Raw genomic sequence first — 26,247 nt, forward strand, 5'->3', positions numbered from 1 at the left:
TTGAACAGTTTTCTCTCTCTAAACTGCATCTGTAAAATGAGTGTATTACAACCTCCTTTATAGGACTGTTGCAAGGATGAAATGAGATAATACATCCATTGAATGAGATAATATATTGAGCATATCACAATACTCAATAAATGTTTAAAGAGTTTTTTTTTTTAAGCTAGATTTTAAAGACAGGAAGGATATTGGATTGTCTGAGGGATGTTAGTCAGTTGAAGTTGATGTGAGAGTTGGGGACTTAGGCATTGGCCGGCTTGCATCAGATCATAGGGGCCCCCAGGAACCTGGAAATACTGATGGTAATTCTGAACCCTCACGTGAAACCTAAAATATTTCCCTAGCCCTTGTATAGCTGCAGAAGCAAAAGGAGAGAGGAAAGAGGAGCTGTAGTTTCCAAACATCACTGAAAGTATCTGCTTACACCCTCATTCCACAAGAATTTTCAAGGAGTAATTTGACATCATTGCTTGATTGGAATATACCAAGAAATTTACAGAGTACCACCAGCCAACCTCTTGGGAGAGTGCTATCAGCTTTGCCAGAGTAAATTATTGCGATTGTTAACTCTTACATGGACATGGATAGTTAATGACGGAAACCAGTAGACTAAGCTGCGGCACGGAATTTACTGTTAACTTTTCAAACCGTTTGTGCCACTAATTAGCTCCCCCATCAAAAAAATAAAAGCCCATATGATGTGATTGGGTGGTGCTGGACTCTTAGTGGCCACATTATGTCTGTCTTTAAATATTTATATGGGTGTATTTGTAGATTGAGACAATTCATAAAGAGTTGAGGCTGTTTTTTTTTTTTCTTTTTTCTTTTTTTAGCGCTAAAATTCGAATTCTCGGCTATTTTAGTAATTAGCTCAGGCTCTTCCGCCTCTCAAATCACTTGAAACTACATCTCCCAGCATGCTCTGAAGCTGGTCTGACCTCATTTCAAATGGCCCCGTAGGGCAACAAGGATGGTTAGTTCTGACCGTGCTTATTTGTGCCATAAAATATCGATCCTAATTGGCAGCTATTTGGGCTTTTATATCTGCCGACCTCCCAGTTTTGAACTGTGGTCACTAAATTAAGGGATTCTGGCCTGAGAAGGCCCATGCATTCCTTCAACTGGATGGGGAGCTGGGACAGTGACACTGGCGATCTTGAGAATAGGAAGGAATGTTGACCAGGGAGCACCACTGCGGCCGATCAGAGGAGCAGGAACCCGCGCCCGGGCTGAGTCCGAAAAAAGCCGGATCCGGACGGTGGCTTCGGAACGGCTGTAAGTGGAAGATGAAGGAGCCAGAGGAACCGGCAGACAGTGGGCCGTCACTACCCCCGGTTTACATTTACAGTCCCGAGTATGTTAGCATGTGCGACTCTCTGGCCAAAGTCCCCAAACGGGTAAGAGAGATTTGGATGAAAGACCGTGGGTTTGGGGGGTGGGGTGGGGGCCGGTGGGCGGGAGGGCATTAGGGTGCGGAGAGGTTATTGGGCTGGGGGAAATCTCCAGCAGAAATTTGGGCGGCTGTACCAGGTGATGGAGGAAGTAGTGTTCCCTTAGAGTTTCTGAGAGCGCAGCGGGGCGTCCAACGGACAGGTGGGGGTGGGGTGGAGGTGCGGGGGAGGGGATGGCGCGGAGGGGATGGTGACTTTACCGCCAGGGATCCTTGAAGTGGGGAAGAAGCTGCAGGAGAAAAGTGTTCCATCACCTCCATAAGGCCCGATAGCTTTCGCCTTAGCGATCTAGATACTTTGTATCTGTATTGTCTAAAGTGCTTTGTAACTGTTAAGAAAAAGAAAGGGAGGGGAGTTAGAAGTTACTTTCTTTCTTCAGGATAATGAAGTCGATGGGATTTCTCTGAATTAAACATTTAAGAGACTCTTATGCCTTTCTCTTTCTTTTTCTTTTTCTTTTTTCTTTTCTTTCTTTCTTTTTTTTTTTTTTTTTTTTTTTGACGGATGTTTTTAGGCCAGTATGGTACATTCCTTGATTGAAGCATATGCACTGCATAAGCAAATGAGGTAAGTTGTGCTTGAACAGAGTCCTGAACCTAGGTGTTCATAGCTTAACTTCCTGCTTCACAGTGGGGCTAATTAGGGAGAGAATGATTTTTGGTTTTTTTGGTGTGTGTGTGATTCACAGTGTCCATAATCTGCCTGTAACCTAGTAAAATCTCTTGAATTAAGAAAACTTAAAAAAAAAAGTGCACGAAGCAGTTCAGATCCATCAGAAATAGGACTTTATTGTGCAGAGGAACAGTATCCTAGGGATAGGTGTTTTGTAGCGATTTGGGGGTGACTACATTTAGGTACTAAAATCTATCTGATAGAAAAACAGATGTTCAGCTGGTAGGTTTTCTGGTTTGGGTTTTTTTCCCCCCTAAACCTGATCTGAGTGTGTGAGTTCAACTTAAGACTTTTAGACACACCATCACCACCACTAAACTTTAACGAGTGAGTCTGGAAAGGAGTCAAGACCAAAGCAGAACTCCTGTAAGGTCAGAACTCAGCACAGAGCTAAGTGATTCTTTTTAAAAAAGAAATGAACTTGCTGTTTGTCATCGTAAGTGTGAACATTATAACCCTGACGCTTGTAGGATTATTTGCAACATTTTCTGGCCAAATAGGTGAGTGTCTGTGTTGACTAGTATGATATGTTTCTCTCCCAAAAGGTAGTATAATAGGCTTTCGAACTCTATCCTTATTATTAACAAAATCATTTACTGAGTACCATCTTTACGAATGTTTTTCAGCCATTTTTTTAGCTGTTATGTTTGGTAAACATAGCAACTACATGCCTTCCACTAAAGTTACTTAACATTTCAAAAAATTACTTTAAAACAAATCAAAAATCAAGGCAAAGTAAAACTATCTCATTTCCTTGCTTTTAAGTAGGGAGGCCTTCAGTAAAGATTTGTTAAGTGAAAGAAGAATACTAGAAGAGGGAGCTCTTAGGGCTGGGAAACATGGTACAAGAAATGGTACAATTTTTGTTTTAATGGACCGAGTTGTCACCTCTGAAGGTGTAGACATGTCTTCTTGAAGAAGCAGCAAGGCTTCTTGGATCTCGGCTATCTGTATTTAATTTTTTTCTTAAATTTTTGAGGGAGGTAATTAGATTTATTTTATTTGATGGAAGTACTAGGGATTGAACCCAGGACCCTGTGCACACTAAGCATGCACTCTATCACTGAGCGATATCCTTCTCCCACCCCCGCCCCCTCCCTGGTATTTAATTTTTGAGGCTCAGCCACAGGATTCTTCTGGCCTGCTTGTTGATAATAGTAGCCTGTGTAGCCATTTTAATTCATGAGAAACTGATGGGCGTGTTCCTTTCAGCAAACATAAAAACCCACTACTGCCTCCCTGTGACCTGGGTCATTGCTCTTCCAACTTGAATGTGCACCTGAATCACCTTGTTAAAATCCAAATTCTTTTTTTAAATTTAAGTATAGTTAGTTTACAATGTTGTGTTAGTTTCTGGTGTACGGCATAGTGATTCAGATATAGATAGATAGATAGATAGATAGATAGATAGATAGATAGATAGATAGATAGAGATTTTATATATATATTCCTTTTCATATTCTTTTTCTTTATAGGCTATTACAAGATATTGAATATAGTTCCCTGTGCTATACAGTAGGACATTGTTATTTATCTATTCTATGTATAGTAGCTAGTATCTGCACATCCTGAACTCCCAATTTATCCCTCTACCCCCACCCAGGTAACCATAAGTGTGTTTTCTATGTCTGTGAGTCTGTTTGTTTTGTAAATAAATTCATTTGTGTCATTTTTTTTAGATTCCACACGTAAGTGACATCATATGGTATTTGTCTTTCTCTTTCTGGCTTACTTCATTTAGAATGATGATCACCAGGTCCATCCATGTTGCTGCAAATGGCATTATTTTATTCTTTCTTATAGCTGAGTAATATTCCATCATATAAATATACCACATCTTCTTTATCTATTCATCTGTCAGTGGGCATTTAGGTTGTTTCCATGTCTTGGCTGTGATAAGTAGTCCTGCTGTGAACATTGGGGTGCAGGTATCGTTTTGAATTAGAGTTCCCTCCAGATATATGCCCAGGAATGGGATAGCTGTAAAATCCAAATTCTGGTTGAGTACATCTGAGTGGAGGCTGAAGTTCTGCCTTTCTGACATGCTCCCAAGTGATGCTGCTGCTAGACCACCTTTTGAGTGGCGAGGGCTGGATAGTGGTAGTGGCAGTGGCAGAGTCAGGAAGAGGATGTGAGGACCAGGCAGCTAGAGGTCAGAGGTGGCATGTCCTCTTATTAGCTTAGCTCCCTGTATTCTCTCAGTCACTCCAATTTATCACATCTTGTGAGGAGTTAGTGGAGAGATTCTGAGTGAAGCCCAGTTGCAACCTGTTTCCTGCTCTCCTTCCTCTCAGAGGCAGATATGAGGGACCAACTTCAGAAACTTTTACATTTTTGGTTGCCTGTTTTTTTATCCTTTAATGTTAATAATAATGATAGTTGTCCACAGAGCATTTTTATATATGTTATCATTTAGTCTTCACATAAGTCCTGTAAGATCTCCTCACTTCCACAGATCAGGAATCTGAACTACAGACCAGCCAACTTATCTGAGGTTTTAGAGCTGATGAGTTTAGAGTTAGGACAGGAGCCCAGTTCTCTGACTCCAAATTTAAAATTCATGACAATATAGCTGCCCATTTAAAGTAAAAATATAGTTGAAAGGATTGCATACCCAATTAGGAACTGATTCAAATGAAAATACCTCTTCCTACTGGTTTGTCATAAAAGTTGTAACTCACAGAGTAAAGTTTGTCCAATACCTGATTATTTAACTTAAATGTAATTACTTACTTTTTTTTTTAACCTACTTATGAACTCAAGGGAAATATCTATCCTCTCACCCCTTTTTATTTTTCATTTCAAATTTTTAAAGTTTATTCTCTATTGATGTATAGTTGATTTACAACCTTTCAGGTGTATAGCAAAGTGATGTCATTATACATGTATGTATATATATTCTTTTCCATACTCTTTTTCATTATAGGTTTTTACAAGATATTGAATATAGTTCCCTGTACTATATAGTAGGTCCTTACCACTTATCTCAAATTCCTAATATGTCCCCCCACCCCCACCCCTTTTTAATGGAGTGATGCAGATGTGAGGAGGTGAAGACTGTAGTGATGTGGAGGAACAGAACATGTCTGTTGCTTCAGCCCACTGGAACCTGAAGCTGTTGTATTTTCTGCTTAGACCACTGGCTTCTACTTCCTGCTTCCAGCTTCTGGCATACTCTGGATCTGACTCACTCACCTCTCTTTGTTCCCTGTTATTATTAGGATAGTTAAGCCCAAAGTGGCCTCCATGGAGGAGATGGCCACTTTCCATACGGACGCCTATCTGCAGCATCTCCAGAAGGTCAGCCAAGAAGGAGATGATGATCATCCAGACTCCATAGAATATGGATTAGGTAAAGTCATTGCTGGGCAATGATGAGAGATAGACAACCTCCATCTATAGAGTATAACTACTTAATCATTTTTTTAAAAATTTTCTACTTAAGTATAATTCGTTTACAATATCATGTTAGTTTTTGGTGTACAGCATGGTGATTCAGATATATATATATATATATATATTCCTTTTCATATTCTTTGTCATTATAGGTTACTGCAAGATATTGAATATAGTTCCCTGTGCTATACAGTAGGACCTTGTTCTTTATCTATTTTATATATAGTAGTTAGTTTCTGCAGATCCCAAACTCCCAATTTGTCCTTCCACCCCCACCCCCTTTCCCCCTGGTAACCATAAGTTTGTTTTTTATGTCTTTTTAATTTTTTTTAATTGAGGTATAGTCAGTTTACAATGTTGTGTTAGTTTCTGGTACACAGCATAGTGATTCAGTTATACATTTATGTCTCTATCTATTCCTTTTCATATCCTTTTTCATTATAGGCTATTAATAGATATTAAATATAGTCCCCTGTACTAGACAGTAGGACCTTGCTGTTAATCTTTTATAACTTGTGTAATGGTCTTTAATACTCTTAAATTAAGAGCTACTGTGTTACCCACAATATTAATCTCTTAGTTTAACCACACTCCCTTAACAAGCAAACCATGTGAGTTGAGCAAAACTGAATGATGGATCAGTTGGAGGAAAACTTTTCAGTTGCTTAGGCCCCAGTAGCCGTGCCCAGATTGGATCTGGTGGTATGTACACTGATTTAACTGTCCTGTGACCTTATATTTTAACTTGAGTACAGTTTTATGTTCTGGCTAAGTTTTATACTTTTTCTGTCATTAAATAGCTACATTTTAAAAAACCCTAAGTGGCCAGTAAGATAGTCTAAGGAAACAGCATGATTTAGTGGAAGAACACTGGACTGGAAGTGTGGGGGGTGGGAATGGGGTATTAAGAGACCTGGGTACCAGGCCTGGCTCTGTATTATCATAGAGAAGACATATCACCTCTTAGTCCTCAGTTTCTCCATCTGTAATGTGTAACTAGTTAAATCTTGAAGGTTTAGCCTTTCTAGCTCTAACACTAAAATAATCCCTTCCCCATCATTGAAAATGTTTATCTCTCATTTGGAGCTGATGTTAGCACAGTAGCTTTTTGGTGGGATATGTTATAATACCTCAATTTATTCCTCCTTAATAGGGTCCTGGACCCACTTCTAATGTGTAGAGGAAGAAATTTCCCCCTGTACCACCAAACAGTGCTTGGGACACCAAGTGTCTTACAAGTCAACTTAGTTCTGATACTGTCTACCTGGAGATAGCCTCAGATTCCACGGGTAAAGTGCTCAGTCCCACAAGACAGCTCTCCATATCAGATGCCAACTGCAAGCTCTGACCGATAGGCTGAAAATTGAAGATTCCAACAATCCTTTCCAACTCTGGATGCCAGTCACAAGTCCAGCCTGTTACCTGTACTTTTGACCAACTCACTGTAAATCAGAAATTCCTATGACTCCCTCCTTGGATTTGATTAATTTGCTAGAGCAGCTCACAGAACCCAGGAAATCCATATACTCACTAGATTGCCAATTAATCATCAAAGGATATAACTCCAGAACAGCCAGATGGAAGAGATGCATAAGGCCAGGTATGGGGAAAGGGCATGGAGCTTCCACGTCCTTTCCAGGTGTGCCACTCTCCCCAAATCTCTACATTTTCACCAACCCAGAAGCTCTCCAAACCCTCTACTTTAGGGTTTTTGTGGCAGCTTCATTACATAGGCATGATTGATTAAGTCATTGGCCAGTTGGCAATTAAACTTGATGGCCTAAAACAAATAGACTGTCAGATATTTCTCCAGGAAAAATGGGTTTATTCGGTATGAGCACAGAATTGCAATTTGGGATCTGTGATCATGGCAAGCCATGTGCAAGTCCCCACATGGCAAGGTGAGGAAAACACTTTTATAGAGGGGGGAAAGGAAGTCGAGAGAGCTCTAGTAAAAAAAAAAAAAAAAGAGTCCATGGATCTTCATTGACTGAGTCCTTGCCAGGAAAGAAGAGTCTGTCTTCATGTTGGACTTGCCTATCGGTTCAGGGCGTGAGAGCTCCCCCTTCTGCTCTCTTGGCCCTATTGAATTGAGGTTTCTATTTATTAACTTCTTACAGACTCAATCTCCAGTTCCTCTTCCTGTGCACAGGAGGTTAAGGGATAGTTCTAACCCTCATATGGCTGGTTCTACTGGCAACAAGCCACCATCCTTAGGTGTGGTCCACAAGTCACCTCATTAATATAACCAAGACACCTTTATAACTCATCATTTAGGAATTCCAAGAATATTAGGAGCTCTGTGCTGGAAATTGGGAATAAGACCAAACATACAGTTGGCAAAGCGTGGGTTAGGGGCACTGACCCTCTGTGCAGTTGAAACTCTTAGGATAATTTGTGATTGGCCCTCAGTATCTGCAGTTCCCCATCCACAGATTCAACCGACCACTGATGGTGTAGTGCTGTAGTATATTTACTATTGAAAAAAATCCACATATAAGTGGGCCTGTGCAGTTCAAACGTATGCTGTTCAGTGGTTAACTGTATGTTTCTTATTATAAATCATAATATCACACCCTTCTTTTTCCAATTTATCTTTTAACAAACTCTTCTGATGTTTACCTGAAGGTTATGACTGCCCAGCCACCGAAGGGATATTTGACTATGCAGCAGCTGTAGGAGGGGCTACAATCACAGCTGCCCAGTGCCTGATTGATGGAGTGTGCAAAGTAGCAATCAACTGGTCCGGAGGGTGGCATCATGCAAAGAAGTAAGAAAACGACCTTTCTGCTTTCTGCCTCTTTCCTTGAGTCAGTTTCTCATTTATGTAAACATGTATGTTTATTTTATTGGCATTTATTGAGATGTGTGCATGTGTGTATGTGTGTGTGTGGCACTTTATTAGACATTCTGAAGAGATACAAATAAAAGAGAAGAAGATGACATAATATAGTGGAAAGTGCACCATTGGAACTCAGGACACCTGGGCTCTATGCCTAGTTTTTCTACATTGGCTTACTGACTTGGACAGATTAACCTCTTAGTCTTAGTTTCTTCATCAGGAAAATGGACAAGGCAAAAGTTATCAACCTAGATACTTAGACAATCTCTAAATTCCTTTTAAGCTTTCTGGAAATTCCCCTGTCTTCAAGGAACTTACATTCTAGAAAGATTAACAAAACTAGGATAATTAGGGAGCAACATCAGTTTTGGTACCAACTGAATATATATATGAGCTGAAGAGATTTAGCAATAGGGAGAAATTAACCATGGAAGTCTTGGAAGAGGTGAATTTTAGAACTAGTTCTTGAAAGGAGTGGGACAGATTCTTGAGTAGGTGGTGAATTGATGAGAATAGATATAAATAAAAGGCTTAAGAATCAAAAGGAGGCTTCTATTGCCATCTCTAAGCAAAGTGGCAACCAAGGGTTAGGTGTTACTCTAAGGAGAAAGGGCTTGTAAAACATATGTTGGGTGCTACTTGGAGTTACAGGGAAAGTCCTTTTGGAGTTTCATGTTAACATTTCAAACAGCAGTACTCTGTGTCTGACAAGGACTGCTGGGCCTTGTTCAGCATTTTGTATCTTGTATAATATATCTGTAGTACTTAATACATGTTGGAGGAGATTTTAAAAACTGAATTTACCAATGTGCTGTTTCAGTGAAATATGCCAGTTGTTCATACTATCTGCCATGACCTTGATACTCCAGTGGTCTTGAGTCTAGAGATAGCAGAACCTTATTTTTCCAAATAAAACCTTGAGCACAATTTCAGTGTATGCAGGTTAAGATGATAACATGGAATTCTTTTCATCCAATTGACAGATTTCATGACCAAGGAAGTCTTTGAGTAAGTTTACTACTAGAATTTACTACTGAGGTGATGGACCAAAGAGAACCAGTGTTTATTAATGAGTATTATGTGGTCTTAAAAACACAGAGAAACAACCTGTCTTTTGTTAGTTTTTGCCGTATTAAAAAATTCTAAATCAATGCAGATACTAGCTACTATATGTAAAAGAGATAAAGAACAAGGTCCTACTGTCTAGCACAGGGAACTATATTCAATACCTTATAATAGCCTATAATGAAAATGAATATGAAAAGGAATATATATAAATATAACTGAATCACTATGCTGTACACCAGAAGTTAACACAACATTGTAAACTGACTATACTTCAGTTAAAAAAAATCAAAATGAAGACAGTGATCTCTAGGAGAAAAAAATGACCCTATTTCCTTCAAGCTACAGATAAAAGAGATAAAACCAAGATTTTCTGAACCAAGGACTTGTATGCCTTCTCATGCTTAGCAAATTGAGAAGAAAAGTAGTCTGGTTTTGTGGGGAGGGGTACAACTCAATGGTAGAGCATGTGCTTAGCATGCATGAGGTCCTGGGTTCAATCCCCAGTACCTTCCCCAAGAATAAATAAATAAAGTTAATTACCTCCCCCCTAAAAAAAGTAGTGTGGTTTTATGGGAAATACCTGGTCCTATAAGTCAGATCTAGTTTCTGCATGTGGCACAGGAGGCTCTTATGCATTTGAATTCACTGCTTTAGGCCTGCTAGGGCCTGGTAAGCTTCCAGTGGACTACCCAGGTACCTGTCACTTCTAATCACTGTTTTGCTGCCAAAGGAAGTACACTCTATTCCTAGTCAATTATGGCTGCTTCTGGGCAGCATGTAGGTGTGGGCATACCCACATGCCCATCTGTCTTAACTGTTCCAGACAGCTTTCAGCTGATCCCACTTGGAAACAGACATGCCTGTGGTGAATATGAATTACCAAGTCTCTAGGGATTGTCCCAATTCAGATCCAAATTTCAGGGGTTCTTGGTGCCTCTAGGACCTCTCTGCAGATGGACACCAGGCATTCTAGCTAGCATTTATCTATTCTAACCGCAATATTTGTTTAAACTTCCCCATCCCCAAATGCATGTACAGATTCATCCATGCCATTTATTCATTCAACATGCACTGATTATGCACCTACATGGTGTCAAACATATGTGTATCATCACTAATAAGCAAAGATACAGAAATTGAAGCATGGTACATTTTCTCCCTCCTCATTTTGAGGAAAAAAAATCTTCATTTCAAAATATCCAGTTGCTGGCACACTCTTTTTGAAAACTTTGGTAATAAATCTTAAGAGTGGGGAAAACATTGGTGCCTATTGAGCCAGTAATGTTATTCTTAGCAATCTCTTCTAAGGAAGTAAACCATTTCTGCCCTCAGGAAATTCAGCTCTTAGAGGTAAGACAGCAAATAATTGTATTTGAAAGCTAAAGAAGTGACTTTCAAAGAAAATTCTGCAAAGAAGAGTAATGAGAGACTAACGTTATTAGATATTAAACATATAAAGCTAGAGTAATGAAAACACTGGTACCACTGGTAAATTAAACAGATGATGTTACAGTACACTCCCAAAAGAGACTGTTACATATAAGAATTCAATATATTATAAAGGATGTGTTGCAAGTAAATGGAAAGTATTGTTCAGTAAATGATGTTGTGACAGCTTGTAGCATTTATACCCTCATCTCCTGTAATAAACTAAAATAAGTGGTAGCTAGATTGAAGAGTTAAATTTAAAAAAGCAAATTTGGAAAAAAAACTAGAATGAATGAATATTTATCAGGCTTCTAAAGTGGACTAGTTTTCTAAGCTTAGGAAGGAATAGAAAAAACCTCACAAAGGAAAGGAGCAACATATTAACTATATAAAATTTTAAAAGTAACTTAAAAGTTTTGTGACAATTTCAAAAATAAAATCTAAACACAGACTGAAAAGGCCTATTTGACATACATGTGACTAAATGTGACAGATTTACATTCTCTAAGGCATTCATACAATATGATGTATAAGAAGAAATATGGGCAAAGAACATGAATAGACAATTTACAAAGGAGTTTTAAGTACAACTGTAAAACATGGGACAGTGTTCATCACTACTAATCAAAGAAATGCAAATTAAAACAACTAGGTAGCCTTGTTTTAAGCTTATATTTAACAGAATTGGAAAAAAATGGTACTCGGTTTGCTAGTAATAGTGTGGTTTGGCTTAACCCCTTAAGAAAACAGTTTGGTAGCCAGCATGTATTAATGCCCTTTTATCTAGTAATCCTACTCCTAAGAATGTTTCCTAAGGAAACAATTCAAAATATGGGGAAAAAACCTATTTGCTTGAAGGTATTTATCAGTGTTATTTATAAAACAACAACAAAAAATTAGAAATAACTTGAATGTCTAGCAATAAGGAAATGGTGAATCCATTCCATGGAAAATTATGCAATTATTTTAAATGACGATTAGAAGACTACGCAGCATTTCATAAAAATACTTATGGATTAATAATAAAACAGGTTTTAAAATTGTATGCACACTGCAGTTACAACTTGGTAAAACACATGCATAATTCTTAAAAAATTGGTGGGAATGGTAGTAGGGGTTATGTTAGGGTAGCAGAATTAATGATTTTTTAAAAAGTGTTTCTTTAGTTTTCAAGATGTCTGTAATGAGGTTTTTTGTTCTTTTTTTTTACTTTTGCAGCTGAATTTTTACCAAAATAAAGAGGCCAACAAAAAAAGTTACAGCAAATATTAACAAAGGTTTAAAATCTTTAACTATTCTAATTTATTTTTTAAAACACTAATGTTCAGACAAATGGGCAAAAGACATGAGCAGACAAGTCACTAAAGAGGAAACAAATGATAAACAAACATGAAAAAATATTTAGCATCACTAATAATTAGAGGAAGAGAAATTGAAACATTATATATACATGTATACAGTTTCCTCCCACAAAATTTGAACTGAAAGAAGAAAGATCTTAATTCCTAACAACTATTGCTCTTGGTAATCTATTCTAAGGAACTAATCCAGTCCAAAATATGAAAAAGCTGTTTATATGAAAATGGTAATTTCTCTCTTATAATATCCCAAAAAAAGGGAGGAAGGGAGACTTAAATATCTAGCAACAGCAGAACAGTTAGGTTGTATACTGCAACATATCCCTTTGATGCATCGTTAAGTAACTATTAAAAACAGTGGTGGTGGGGAGGGCATAGCTCAGTGATAGTGTGCATGCCTAGCATGCACGAGGTCCTGGGTTCAATCCCCAGTACCTCCATTAACAACAAAACAAAACAAAACAAAAACACCTTTAGAAAAAAATGGTGGTTAAGATGACTGCATAAACAAGAAAAAATGCATATCATATAATGTTGGCTTTGCTTTTAAAGGGCAGGTAGCTACAACATCATACATTCACTCTGATTAGAGCCATGTAAAAATATATGCATATGAAAAACAATTTTAGAAGGAAATACAAGGAAATGATGCCAGTAACTTTGTGAGGATGATGATATTTGAGATGTACATACTGTATATATATGTGTATACACACATACATGCACCTTTTTTCTGTTTCATGTATTGTCCTGTATTTTCTCTAATGTGATTATATTACTTTTATCAGTAAAACTTTTTATAGTAAAAACTGCTTGGAATAAGGTGGGAAGCATTTACAACACAGGCATAATATGGTCGGTGTGTGCAGGAGTTACGCACAAGGTAGGGGGCTGTATAGAAGGAAGGAGTTTGCCTTCCCACTGATGGGGCTGGAGAATTCCAAGCAGAGGGAATGATAAAAGCATGGCAGCAGCAAAGTATGGGGCATTTGGAGAACTACAAGAAGTTAAATGGGGCCAAAATGGGAGAGAAAATAAAGCAAAAACAGATTATAAAGATTTTGTAAGCCATGTCGGCTTTTTTTTCTGGGGCCAGTAGGGATTTACCAAAGAATTTTAGAGAGGGTAGCAATGTGCTGATTGGATCTGAGGGAACTGAGACTAGGGGCCAAGGAGAAGGCTATTGCCTTATTTAACAAACTATTAAACTCCTGCTGTATGCCAGATGATGAGGAAACAAAGAGGTATACAGGAGGTTCTTATTCAAGGGCAGTTGGTACCAGGCAAAAAGCTGCTTAGTGAATCCACTTAAAGGGAGGACTAAAATTTTAGAGTAAATAGGGGAGAGGGCAAGATTTGATTAATTAGTACGCTAACTTGAATGACTAAAATCTATTAAAATATGTTTATTTTGTCTCTTTTAATAAAATTGAGTGCAAAGTAATTCTTACAACAAACAAAGAATGTGTCAGAGATTGATTTTGTTTGGGGCCTAGTTTTTCTAACAAAATGGCATGATATTTCAGGATGGTACATTTCACTTCTGTGAGACTTTTGCAGCTTGATCATTGAGAGGGTTGACTTTGCCAAAATATTCAAGGGCTTCATCAGTTTTCCTGAGAGCTTCTCCTTAGTCATTTGGTATTCAAATCATTCTCTTTGGAACCACTTTTAAAATCATCCTTATTTCTTTTTCTCCTCTTCAGTTGTAAACTGGTCTATCAGATCCTTGTCAGTTTTGTGTGTTGACCTCATGATAGCCTGTGTCTTTTTATAAGATTTGTAATTTCACTTTGTGATAGATTTGTATGGAATTGCTTGTTGATATATCTGACAATCCGTGAGAGACAAAATGATTGAACAGCTGCATGGAGACAGGTGCTAGTGTTTAAAGGAGTAGGTTGTTTGAATGGGAACTGATATAAGCAAATGCTTTCCTCTCATGACAGCTTTTGTATCCCTAGGAAACCTCAAAACTTTGGTACTGCTAGGACTAATAAATTCTCTGCAATGAGAACTCTTTGTATCAGCAACAGGCTAGTGCAGTGTTTTTCAATTCATTAATGGAACATTATATCCAAATGCAAGCAGCATTTTTTTCCTATCAAGGTGGATCTCATGAAGCTTGTTCTAGTGTATGTTGGATGTATTTGTGTGTACTGGGTCATAATGCAAAATATCAAGCCACTGTAGAGTGGAATGACTGTGGAATTTGAAGTCAGACCTAGGTGCAAATCCAGACCGCACCACTTACTAGTTGTGTCTGTAACCTTGGGGTTATTCCAGGAACAGCGTGTGCAGAGGCACAGAGGTGTGAAAGCTGAGGGCACTTCCAAGTCTATAATTAAAGCTGAAACCAAGGGCTTCTATAGGCAAGTGGCTGGAGGTCAGGTGGGAGAGGAATGAAGGGTCCTTGTAGGCCAAGCTGAATAGCTTGGACTTGATCCTTCAGGTCAGTCATTCTTCATCTATTTTGGTCATGGACCCTCTGAAAATCTGATGAAAGCTCTATAACACTGTCCCTAGAGAAAGATACATACACAAATTTTTCCTTGTAATTTCAGAAAGTACAAGGATCTCCTAAAGCACATGTGTGGATCCCTGGTTAAGAACCTTGGTTCTAAACAGTAAGGATCATTGAAGGAATTTTTAGCTAAGAGGTGGTAACATGATCAGATTTGCATTTTAGGAATATGATTCTGGCAATAGTGAGTAGATAAATCTGGGGAAGGGGAGGGAATGTTGATAAAGAAATCTGTTAAGACCTTACTACAATAATGATGAACCCAAAAGGAAGTGGAAGCTGTGGTGATGAGCACAGAAGAGGGAGTAAATTCAAGAGCCATTTAGTAGCTGGAATAGATAGGAATGGTAACCAATTTGATATAAACAATAAAGAAGGAATGATCTAGATTTCTTATGTCGATGACTAAATAAATTGTGTTACTGTTAACCAAGAAGAGTATGAGATAAGAACTGATGTGTCTGTGGGACATCTGACTAAAGATGTCTTTTGGTGGGGGAGGGTATAGCTCAGTGAGAGCACATGTTTAGCATGCACAAGGTCTTGGGTTCAATCCCCTGTACCTCCATTTAAAAAAAAAAAGTGCCTATTAGAGCTGAGAAGGTCTAGCCCAGGACTTCTTAACCAATCTGTGTATGAAATACCCGGGGATCTCATTAAAATGCAGATTCTGCTTCAGGAGGTCTGGGGTGGAACTGAGAACCGGCATCCCTAACAAACTCCCAGGTGATACTAAACGCTGCCAGTTTGTGGACCATACTTAGACTAGCAAGGGGCTGGAGTTCAGGAGAATCATCTTCACTGAAGATGCAGATTTGGGAGTCAACAGGATGATAGGTGGTAATTAAAACTAAGGAAATAGATAAAAATAACCTGGAAAGCGTATGTCAAATAATATAGGGGGTAAGAAAATCAAATAATGAGCCTCGTGGAATGCCAGTGTTTATAGGGCAGGCGGGCGAAGAAAGGCCTGCAAAGCTGAGTCTTGAGAAGGAATGGTCTCTATGACAGATATAAGGAGAATCAGAAAAGACTTATCGCAGAAACCAAAGGTGAGCCTCAAGAAGATCTCAAGAAATCCAAAGGTTTGGAGATCAGTGTCTGGCGCTGCAGAGCATGTATTCTCAAATAGGGATAATATTGTCCCCAAGGGAGCAAAAATTGATTCTTGCCAGGGGCTGGGTTGGGGGCTTAGATGTCACATGGTTTATGGTTTTCTAAAAGGCCACAGTACATAAACAGACATACAGTACATCTGCAATATTAAAATTTCAAGAAGGGATCACTTAGGAAAAGATATCTAAAAAGGCTCCTTGGGTAGGGGAACGGTAATGAAAAAATTACTGAAAAACAGCTGAAGAGAAGTAAAGATTTCTCAGTAAGAAGGTTATGGTGAAGACGTCAAAGGACGGAAAGGAGTGTGCCAGGAGACGAGGAGGTGAAAGGCCTTGCAGAAGGCCACAGTCGCCTTGGCAGAAGCAGAGCCATATAAAGTAGCCTGGCGGATTTGGGGAACAACAAACATTGCCGGAGGATTAAGGGACAAAGTGGATAATGGCAGCAGATGAGGTGGAAAAGTAGGAAATGGGTCATGAAGGGCTTCATGTATATTGGAATCACTCAGTTGAAAAATGCAGATTTCTAGGTCTCTCTTGGAGATGTTGGCCAGGTAGATTTGGAGTAGGACATCGGAACCTACACTTTCAAATTCTAGAGGTGATTCTGATGCACACACTTTAAGAAACTCTGCAACAGGAAATGGGGGGGCACTGAAAAATTGTGTTAGGAAGTAACGTGGTTAGATTTGTTTTAGGAAAATAACTGACTGCAGTCCCAGCAGAAGGATCGAAGGAGTTGGAAACTAGAGGTAGAAAGACTGCATGGGGCATCAGCAGTGCCACTGACAAGTGATGAGAACCTGAACTAAGGCAGAACAATGAGATTGGGGCATGGAGAAAAGTGAAGGCTGATTTGAGACAGCTTTACAAGATCAAATCAGGTATTAATGACTGAGTGGGTATGGAAGGAGATCAAAGACGAGGAAGAAGTCTCAAGTTGCTGGCCTGCTTCAGCAGAGTCCCAAACAAGCTAGGGATTAATAACAATAGCTGACAGATGTTGAGCTGTGTGCTAGTTACTACCCAACTCACATTCGTCTCAGTCTCGTATCCTCCCACATTCCAAAGTATATCCCGTTATTATCTCTCTTTTTACACATAGGCGTTCAGAGAAGTTAAACAACTTGCTCAAGCTTGGTAAGTGGCCACACTGAGATTCAGACCCAGGCAATCCGATTCTTCAACCTGTGTACTTAACCCCAGTATTCTCCTAACCTCAGTAAACAGGAGTAGGAGGTGGTATGCCGCAGAGGTAGTACCCAGGGCCGTTGGATTCCCAGATTTGGAGATGGGAGTGGAAGTTGGAACTAGAAACAGATGTGCTGCCAGTATATAAAATGATAGCACAAACTGAGGAAATGGGTGGGATTACTTAGGGAAAAGGCAGAGAGTTGAGGATTAAACAAGTAGAGACTAAGACCCCAGGGAAGACCAACTTGTAATGGTCAAGTGTAAGAAGCCCCAGTGAATTCAGCTGAAAATCAACAATCAGAGCTAGCCAGATACTCAAAATAGAAAGGGACCATGGAATCCCAAGGGAACAGAAGAGTTTAAAGAAGAAAGCTTCTGGTTCCCAACGGGGAAAGGGGGGATGGGTAAATTAGGAGTTTGGGATTAACAGACACACACTACTATGTACAAAATAGATCAAAAAGGTCCTACTGTCTAGCACAGGGAACTATATTCAGTAGCTTATAATGGCCTATAATGGAAAAGAATCTGAAAAGTGTGTGTGTGTGTATATATATATATATATATATATACACGCATACATACATACACACACATATATATATGTAAAAAAATAAAATAAAGAAGAAAGGAGCTCTCAACAGTGTCACATGCTGTGGAGGGCTTGACCCAGAGTGGTACTAAAGCATCAGTCATATTTGGCAATTAATGTAGTCATTGACAAATTTGGTAAGAGAACTTTCTGGAGAGTGGTGTGGGAGTCTGAACTGTTGAGTGATGAGCAGGAACTACTAAAGAAACAGATAGGAAAGGAAAGTTAATCTGTCCAGAAGGTCAAATGAGAGACAAAGGAAAGAGGAGGGCAGGGGACAAGGGAAAGTAAGGGTTGAGGGTTTGTTCTAGGAGCTTTCAGATCATTTATAGATGGAAAGGGAAATATTGGAACTATGAGAAGGATAGGAAATGGAGCAAAGACTCAGAGGAGGCAGGAGAGGATGGGACCAATGGCTTTCGGAGGAGGGGACCCACCTCTTCTGAAGCCAGTGCAAAAGGAGTCGAGGAGGGTACAGCAGAAGTGTATGGGTTGCCTACTAGTGAACCAAGGGAGGGCCGGCCCCATGGCCTCTGCTCTTTCTGTGAAGTGACTCTCGCCCTCTTCTATAGCTTCCTCACAGGCCTCTTTGAATCCTTTGATTCTGCTTTTTGTAGTCAGTCTCTTAGGAAGCCATCTTGTCCCATCCAGATCCCCTTAAATGGGACTCTTTCCACGTAAACATGTGCTCGGAGGCATTAAAACCCAACACAGGACAGTGACTCCTAACCTCCAAAATTTGCCGAGGTTGCATCTGTGTCCACTTTGGTGATTCCTCATCCTCGCCTCTTCTGCTGTTTCTTACCCCATTTGACCCTGCATAACAGCTCCCAATATTTGCCTTTCTCATTCTGATAATCCATTCAAGACCTACCTCTCTAGCTCAACCTGCCCTTCTTTCTCCCACAAGTCTATTTGCCATCTTCTCCCATGACATTGCAGCCTTCCACCTGGCAACACGGGATCTGTGCCAGCTGGGCCTTCCCTGGCCTGCTTCCCTGCTAGAAGAGGAGATATTATCATCCTAGAATGCTGTCAGCTCCTGGGACTTCCAGCTGAGGGCAGTGAGTGATAGAGACACAAAACTCTGGCTCGAGTCTTGGCGAGCTGCACAAGAAGAGTGGAGAATGAGACCTCCAGCTGGCAGTTAGGATCAAAGCTCCTAGAGCTATAGTCCTCAGTGCTCCTGTTCCTCACGCACAGATAGAGGGAATTGCATTCCAGTTCCAGTTGCCCAAAGCGCTCTATGCACAGTATAACTTGTTAACCAAGCAGCCAGACCGCCCCCCCCCCCCCATTGACACCGCCCCATCTGCAGCATCTCCTGACCAATAGACCATGGCATGAAAATGGAGGCCTGGATTCAGTGGTGGCCATGTTGTCTCAACACCAAGGCAGACTCCTCCTTCAAGCCATGGAGTGAGTGTCCATATCACTCCCTACTCTCCCCCATTCCACCTGGGTACCTGCAGAATAGGCCCCTCACTAGACAAAATAAACAAACCTTTCCCATAGTAGCCCCGATCATTCTGTCAATACATGTCCAGCCCATAAGGCACCGACCCTTCTGTCAGAAAACTACTCGGTCAGCAAACAAAGTAGAAAACAGCTCAGACATGCTTTGTCCCTATGACATCCCCACACCTCACCTCTAGGGGATGAGATAGGTTCCTATAGTTCCTATAGAGCTAAGGAAGATGGTCTCTCACAGTGGGTCAGTGTTGCACAGGGAATCCCAGCTCCACCAATTACTAGCTATTAAACCTCTCTGTGCCTCAGTATCCTCATTTGTAAATTGGAGATAGTAATAATACCTACCTTATACAGTTAGAGGGCTTAAATCTGGTAATTGCAGTAAAGAGCTTAGCAAAGAGCTTGGCATGTAGTGTGTGTGTGATAAAAGTCATTTGTTATATCCAGACTGGCTTACGCTCAGGGGGTCTTAGGTAGCCTCTCAGGCAAATCCCTGGTCCAGCAGGCCCCACTGCCTATCCAGCTGAAGTCAGCCCTGGGACTGTTGGTCACCCACTGCATTTCCACTCCTCCTGTGCCCATAAGCTCTGAGAGTAGACTATCCGCTATTGCCTTCAAGACTCAGGTCCTCTGCCTCGTCAGAGTCTTGCTGCCAGTGTTCCCTATACTCCTCTTCCCCCAAAACATCACGTAGAATTCCCTGTCCACCCACCACCCCACACTGCTAGGTCCAGCGCATACCCATAAGACAAGTGAAGATACTCCCTACCAAGAGACAGGGGTACTGCCCCCAACTGGCAAGGGTGACTGAGCGTTGGTGCCAATACCAGGACTTTCCTTACTCCTAAGGAGTGAGTGCTCTCTGAATCTAAAATCAAGTCCCTCTATAAAATAGAAACACTGGACAGCAGCTTGCAGCAGGGTTCATCAGATCCTCAATTTCTTCCACACCGGCCTTGAGACTCTGGAAATCAAAAGCAGGGCATTCTTCTTGTCAAGAGTATTCCATCCTCAGTATAATCACTATTCAAAATACTTTCTGTTAACCTGGAACCTTCTAACTCAGTTCCATGAGGCTCTGGCCTTCACAGAGCTACCTATACTTTGGGAGCATCTACAACCTCATCTAGATCAAGAAAGGTTACAAGTGGAAGATTCTAGTATGGTGCCCCCACCTTCTTCCAGCAAATGGGATCATACACCACCTCCTGGAATAGTTATTTACCTGAGCAGTATTTATTTTTATTGAAATACAGTTGATTCACAATGTTGTGTTAGTTTCTGTTGTACAGCAGTCATTCAGTTATACATATATATAATTCTTTTTCATTATAGATTATTACAAGCTATTGAATATAATTCCCTGTGTTATACAGAAGGACTTTGTTGTTTATCTATTTTGTGTATAGTAGTTTATATCTGCTAAATGCAAACTCCTAATTTATCCTCACCCCTCCTTTCCCCCTTTGGTAACCATAAGTTGTTTTCTATGTCTGTGAGTCTGTTTCTGTTTTGTAAATAAGTTCACTGTATCCTTTTTTTAGATTCCATATATAAGTGATACCATATTTGTCTTTGACTTACTTCACTTAGTATGACAATCTCCAGGTCCATCCATGTTTCTGCAAATGGCATTATTTCGTTCTTTTTAATGGCTGAGTTGTATTCCATTGTGTTATATGTATATATATATATATACCACATCTTCTTTATCCAATCATCTGTCAATGAACATTTAAGTTGCTTCCATGTCTTGGCTATCTGGGCAATTTTTTTGGATAAATTCACTTAATGAGACTTCGCAGAATCTCTGAGCTACATGGTAATGGAATGATTATGGTAGCACTATGCCCAGGCCAAGCCCCAAAGTGTGAAAGTGGTGTTTCTGGACAGAGTTTACATCATGCTGGATAAGATACACATTTTTCTAAAATGAAGCCCCCTAGGATGATTGAAGACATCAGCAATCCTTTGACACCACCAGCAATTCATCTACTACCCCTGCATCTTCACTTCTCCATGATCCTCTCTCGTTAAGAGAAAGGAATTTGTTCCCCAGACACAAAAATGATCTTCCATTACCTGTAGGCCTTCTACCCCAAACCTGGCCTATACTGTTGACTAATGCCTTCAACATCCAGGTATGGGTGTTTGTTGGGGTGGGTGTTATCACTGGAGGACCTGAGTACTTTTGATCCCTGTCTCTGCACACACCACTCTAGAAAGTTGGCCCTAAACAAGGTCAGTTACCCCAAATGGGAATGAGAGCTCTTAGCGATCAAGGCCACCTTCAAGACAGGGAGACACTTCCTTCGAGAGGGCCAAGCAGTTTGTGATCATGAGCTTAAACTATTATAGCCCAGAGCAGCCAGGCCAAGCTTATAAATCCAGCCAGTACTTTGGGAAGTAGACCCTTCCCAAAGCATTTGTCCTGTTGCAAAATTCAGAATATCAAGGGGCCGTGGAAATGGGTTCTGGCCTGAGGATGTCATGGCCATTTACACCAGCGGCAGCACAGGGAGTGGGCAGGTGCGTGCGTAGAACATGAAGATCCTGGTCTATCCAGGCGCAGCCCAGACGTTTATGTTGTTCCACGGTGCCTCATTCTGTTAGGACTGGGGGTTGCCTATGCCCATGGGTACCACTCGAGCAGGCCAACACAGCCTGTTCAAACTTGCATATAATCTCATAGAGTCAGTTTCGTACTATGGTCTGTAGACCACCTGCATCTTCATCCTAAAATGAAGAGTCCTGAGTAAGACCCTTTAGGAATAGAGCCCAAGAATATTTTTTTAAACCAGTACCTCCCTAGGTGATTCTGTTGCACAGCACAGTTTGAGAACACCTGGTCTAAGGGTTCTTCTGGTTGTCCCACATGTGACCTAACCTCTGGTATATCTCTGTGATTCCTACAGCTGAGACAAAGACAGACCACAGTAACCTTCAGGCCCTTGGAACCTCATCCCAATGAACTTCAGTGCAGATTTTTCCTCCTGCCACATCTGTAACACCTACTCACTGGTGGATCCCTCTTTCTCTGTCACCCCAATTCACACCAGCCATTGCTGCCCATGTTAAAAGATCTGCCATTTTCACAGGTCCCAGGGCCACCTGCTCTCCAACCACAGTCTCCAGTTCATACAGTAGTTTTGGAGAATGCCATGCAAAGTCCTCCTCACCCACATTCACCTCTCCACCATACCACTGCCAGCAGACAACCTCCCAAACCACAGGGATTAACCAGGTCCTGGCAGAGCAGCACGGCTGCAACCCCTTCAATACATCATATCATTGGTCCTCTGCCCCCAGCCTCCTCAGAATCCATTTCTAATCCACTACATCCCTCCATCCAGGCCTCTTCCCTTCATGGCATGCCAGCCCACTGCTGCCCTGGCTAGTTGCTGTAAACCACTGGCATCCCTGAGTCTGGCCAATACCTTGGCCACCCAAGTATGGACTACCCAAGGGCACATCCAGTCAGCTTTCACCATACAACATGGCATGGGGGTTAAGAGCCAGGACTCTGAAGTCACACTGCCTGGATTTGAATCCCAGCCTTGCCACTTTCTAAGTGACCTTGAGCAACTTAACTTCAACTCTATTCCTTGATTTCCTCACCTATAAAATGGAGATCATAATGGTACCTACCTTGCAAAGTAGTTGTATTACGTAAACGAATGTGTGTAAAGTACATGGACCTGGCACGTACTAAGCACCGAAAAGTGTTTGCTGTTGAGTGGTATATGAATTACACTAACCAGATCAGTCAGGTGCGATTTTGTTTTGGCACAGCCCCATCTGCCCATGCCGAAAATTGAAGGAATCTGACCTGGAAACCTTTGAAGTGAAATTCAGTCATCCACCCATACACCTCCTACATCAGTAGCTCCTAGAACTTCACGCCCTTCCTACTCTGTGATCACTCATCCAGTCTTGCTACCCTTCTTGCACTTGTCTTCCTTGTACCCTGCAATTAGCCCCAGCAACCTAAGGCCAAGAGACCAGTTTTCATCATGAGAGGTGTTAGCTTTCCAGCAGGATTGTGGTTGGCCCACTGTCTGATACATCGGAAGTTGTTGATCAGAAAATATCTTGGGGGGCCAACCAAGGGGACTGTGATCTTATAATCCAATTATAGGTATGCTTTCCCAGCTCAACCTCAGCCTTCTCTCTTAAATGTAATTCTGGTCCAGGTACTAGGACAGGGAGTAAATTACACACTTACTTATGCCCAGCTCCTTGCCTCCACGTCCACCTCCTGACCACCGATCCTCTGGACCCCTCTACCCAGTCTCACTAGGAAAGGAAAAGCTCAGACTGTTAGGCTCAGAAACCAGGCAAGAGATCCTGAAATTAAAACAAAGGTGGTGACAGTGGATGTGAAAAGGAAGGAGGGCCCTTGAGAGTGATTTTAGAGGCATAACTGACAGAACTTGGTGATCAGTTGGCTGTTGGGGGTAAGGTGAAGGGAAATGTCAAAAATACCCAGTTTCTTGCCTAAGTAGGTGGCAGTATTGTTAGTCAGATTGGAAGTGGCACACCAAAAAACCTACAGAGATATCAAGAGATTTGTGACACAGAGAAATCTGAGTGGGTAAATGGATAGACAGGTAGGAGATGGTAGAGAGTAGATTGGTTGGTGGGTGTCTGGTTGACATCCCAAACTTAATATGTGCAAAAGCCAGTTCTTAATTCCCCTCTCAATATGGTAGCCCTACTCTTCCAGCTGTTGAAACCAAACATGTTAGAATCATCCTTGACTCCTGTCTTTCACACCCCACATTCAATCTGTAAAAACCCCCAATCCCATCTTCAAAATATATCCTGAATCTGACCACTGCTCACCAACCCCAGCACTACAACCTGAGTCCAAACTGCCATCATTTCTTTCTCTTAGATTATTGCAACCAACTCCCAACCAGTGTTCCTGCTTCTGGCCTTGCCCCTGTTTGGCCTCTTCTCCAAACCCAAACAGTGATCCTGCTAAAACAAGTCAGAGCTTATCACTCCTTTGTTCAAAACACCAAATTGGCTCACTGTTTCACTCAGAGTGAAAACCGAAGTCTCCACCATGGCCTCCAAAGCCCTGCACGATCCCCTCTTTTATCCCTTCCCCCCGTAGAACTATGTTCACTTCTTTTCCTCCCTGCTCTCTGGCCGCTAGACTCCTTGTGTCCCTTGAACGTACCAGTCATGTTCCCACCCCCAGGCCTCTGCCCTTCGTGTTCCCACTGCCTGAAACACTCTTCTCCCACTTAATGCCCCTTCACCTCCTTCAAGTCTGTTTTAATTTAATCATGTATTGTATTTAACCCAAGATAGAGAAAATAGTATCATCTCAACATACAATCAACATGAAATCAATTGTACCAGGTCTTTCAAATCCAATTCATAAATTCAACTTATAGCACATCTTAGTTTGGATGAGCCACATGTGCTAATGACTGCTCTGTTGGTCAGCAGAGGTCCATGACCTTCCAAACCTCCCAGAAAGATAGAAGGCATCACCTCCATTTTACAGACCACCTCCTTCAAGTCTCTGCTCAACTATCACTTTCTCAGTAAGGCCTTCCCTGACCGTGTTTTTCAATTTGCACTGCAAAAATAGCCTCCCATTGCTCTATCCCTGTTCTCGTTCTCCAGACTATTGATCGTCCAAAAGAATCATTTAATTTACTTACTCATTGTTTATTTCACGCCTTACATCCCCTCTCACTAGAATATAAACCTCATATACGGTAGGAGTTTTTATCTGTTTTGTTCATTGCTATAGCTTCACTGACTAGAACTCTACCTGGCACATAGAAAGGTCAATAATATTTTGTTGGGTGAATGATCGAGTGTGAAAGTTGGAATGGATGGGCAGGAGAGAGGTGAGTGGCAAACATTGATTCCCACCCCTTCGGGAGAGTGTCCCTCATTGGTGCTACCAGTTGATTTACAGAATGTCAAATGTTTCTAAAATAAACAACAAAGTTACTTAAATTGGAAAGATGAGTTAGTGCCTTCTCAAGGTAGGACTTCAGTAGATATTTGTTGAATGAATCAATGGTAATATCTTAACAGATATTATGAAATTTCTCAGAACCAGAAGGTGGGGGCAGTGGAAGAGGAGATTCCACACAGCAGTCACAGGTTTGAGTGTTCACAAAGTCAGATAAGCACTCAGTACGTCACAGTTCCAGCATATTGAAAACGACCAAACTGTGGGTTATATAAGCTTTGCGTTTTAACCAAGTGACCACTAGAGGGCACGCGAGGTTAAATCAAGAATGTTCCCTGCTTGATGAGATTCTATTAACGTCATCCACATTTCTCTTTATTGATCTGATGTTCATCTAAACTGTTTCATCAGTTCAGAATGTTCTCTTGAGCTAATTTCTTTCACCAGCCCAGTATATGACTCATAATAGGTCTTCAATAAATATTTATATTTTGAATTGAAGGATTGAGTATTTAGAATGAGGAGATTTTGCACCTTGAAATTTGTGTTTTGCTAAGTAACTGGTCAGGATTTCCATTAAGAAAGTATCCATCAGCCTTCATCACCAGGCTGATGAATATAGCTCCCATGGTCTTTGGTGCTTAAAGAGTCTTTAGACAGGAGGAAGGCGAGAGTCGGACTTGGAGTTGGTGTGCTCTCTCCATGTAAGACAACGCAGTGGACATGGGCAGGCCTGAGCTAGGCTGTCTCTGCTCCCACCCTGGCTCCTCTCTGTCAGGAGGGGCTCACAGCTGATGTAGGATGCAAGTCACCCGGGGCTGGCTTGCCCTCCACCCTACCCCCCAGTTGTCAGTTCAGCTCCTACAAATGGGGGTTTCAGTACTTTGGAAACCTGCTGTCTACAATGTTTCAGAGCTATGGGGTGGTTGGGGCTGAAGAAAGTTAACTAGGCTTTGCTTATTATCTTCATTATCGACTGTTCCCATTGAAATTCTCTGAAGGGATTTGGGGTGCCTGGCTTTGCAGCTTTCTGGGCTGGATTACCATGGGGATACGGCGTCCTTGTCCTGTTGTCATCTGATGGCTGAAGTCTCTGAGTGCCCTTGATCCAGGCCCATGAGCCAGGCCCTCAGGATTAGGATTTTTTTTCATTAATGGAATCATTTAAGATAGCCTGAGAAATAGAA

General features: G+C 41.0%; 1 protein-coding gene across 7 annotated transcripts in view; it reads left to right on the forward strand.

Annotated features, from left to right (window-relative positions):
- Positions 1-928: 928 nt before the first annotated feature.
- Positions 929-26,247, forward strand: part of HDAC8 (histone deacetylase 8) — a 210,164-nt gene continuing 184,845 nt past the window's right edge. Inside the window, exons 1-4 of one of the 7 annotated variants that reach the window (XM_064483041.1) lie at positions 929-1,400; positions 1,969-2,021; positions 5,348-5,478; positions 8,151-8,292. In XM_064483041.1, the coding sequence (XP_064339111.1) occupies positions 1,176-1,400; positions 1,969-2,021; positions 5,348-5,478; positions 8,151-8,292 (551 nt within the window). In that variant the 5' untranslated portion in view covers positions 929-1,175. The remainder of the gene's footprint in view (positions 1,401-1,968; positions 2,022-5,347; positions 5,479-8,150; positions 8,293-26,247) is intronic. The other 6 variants (XM_064483043.1, XM_064483040.1, XM_064483044.1 and 3 more) reach the window with 6 other exon arrangements.

This window comes from Camelus dromedarius, chromosome X (genome assembly GCF_036321535.1).
Source record: "Camelus dromedarius isolate mCamDro1 chromosome X, mCamDro1.pat, whole genome shotgun sequence".
NCBI lineage: Eukaryota > Metazoa > Chordata > Mammalia > Artiodactyla > Camelidae > Camelus > Camelus dromedarius.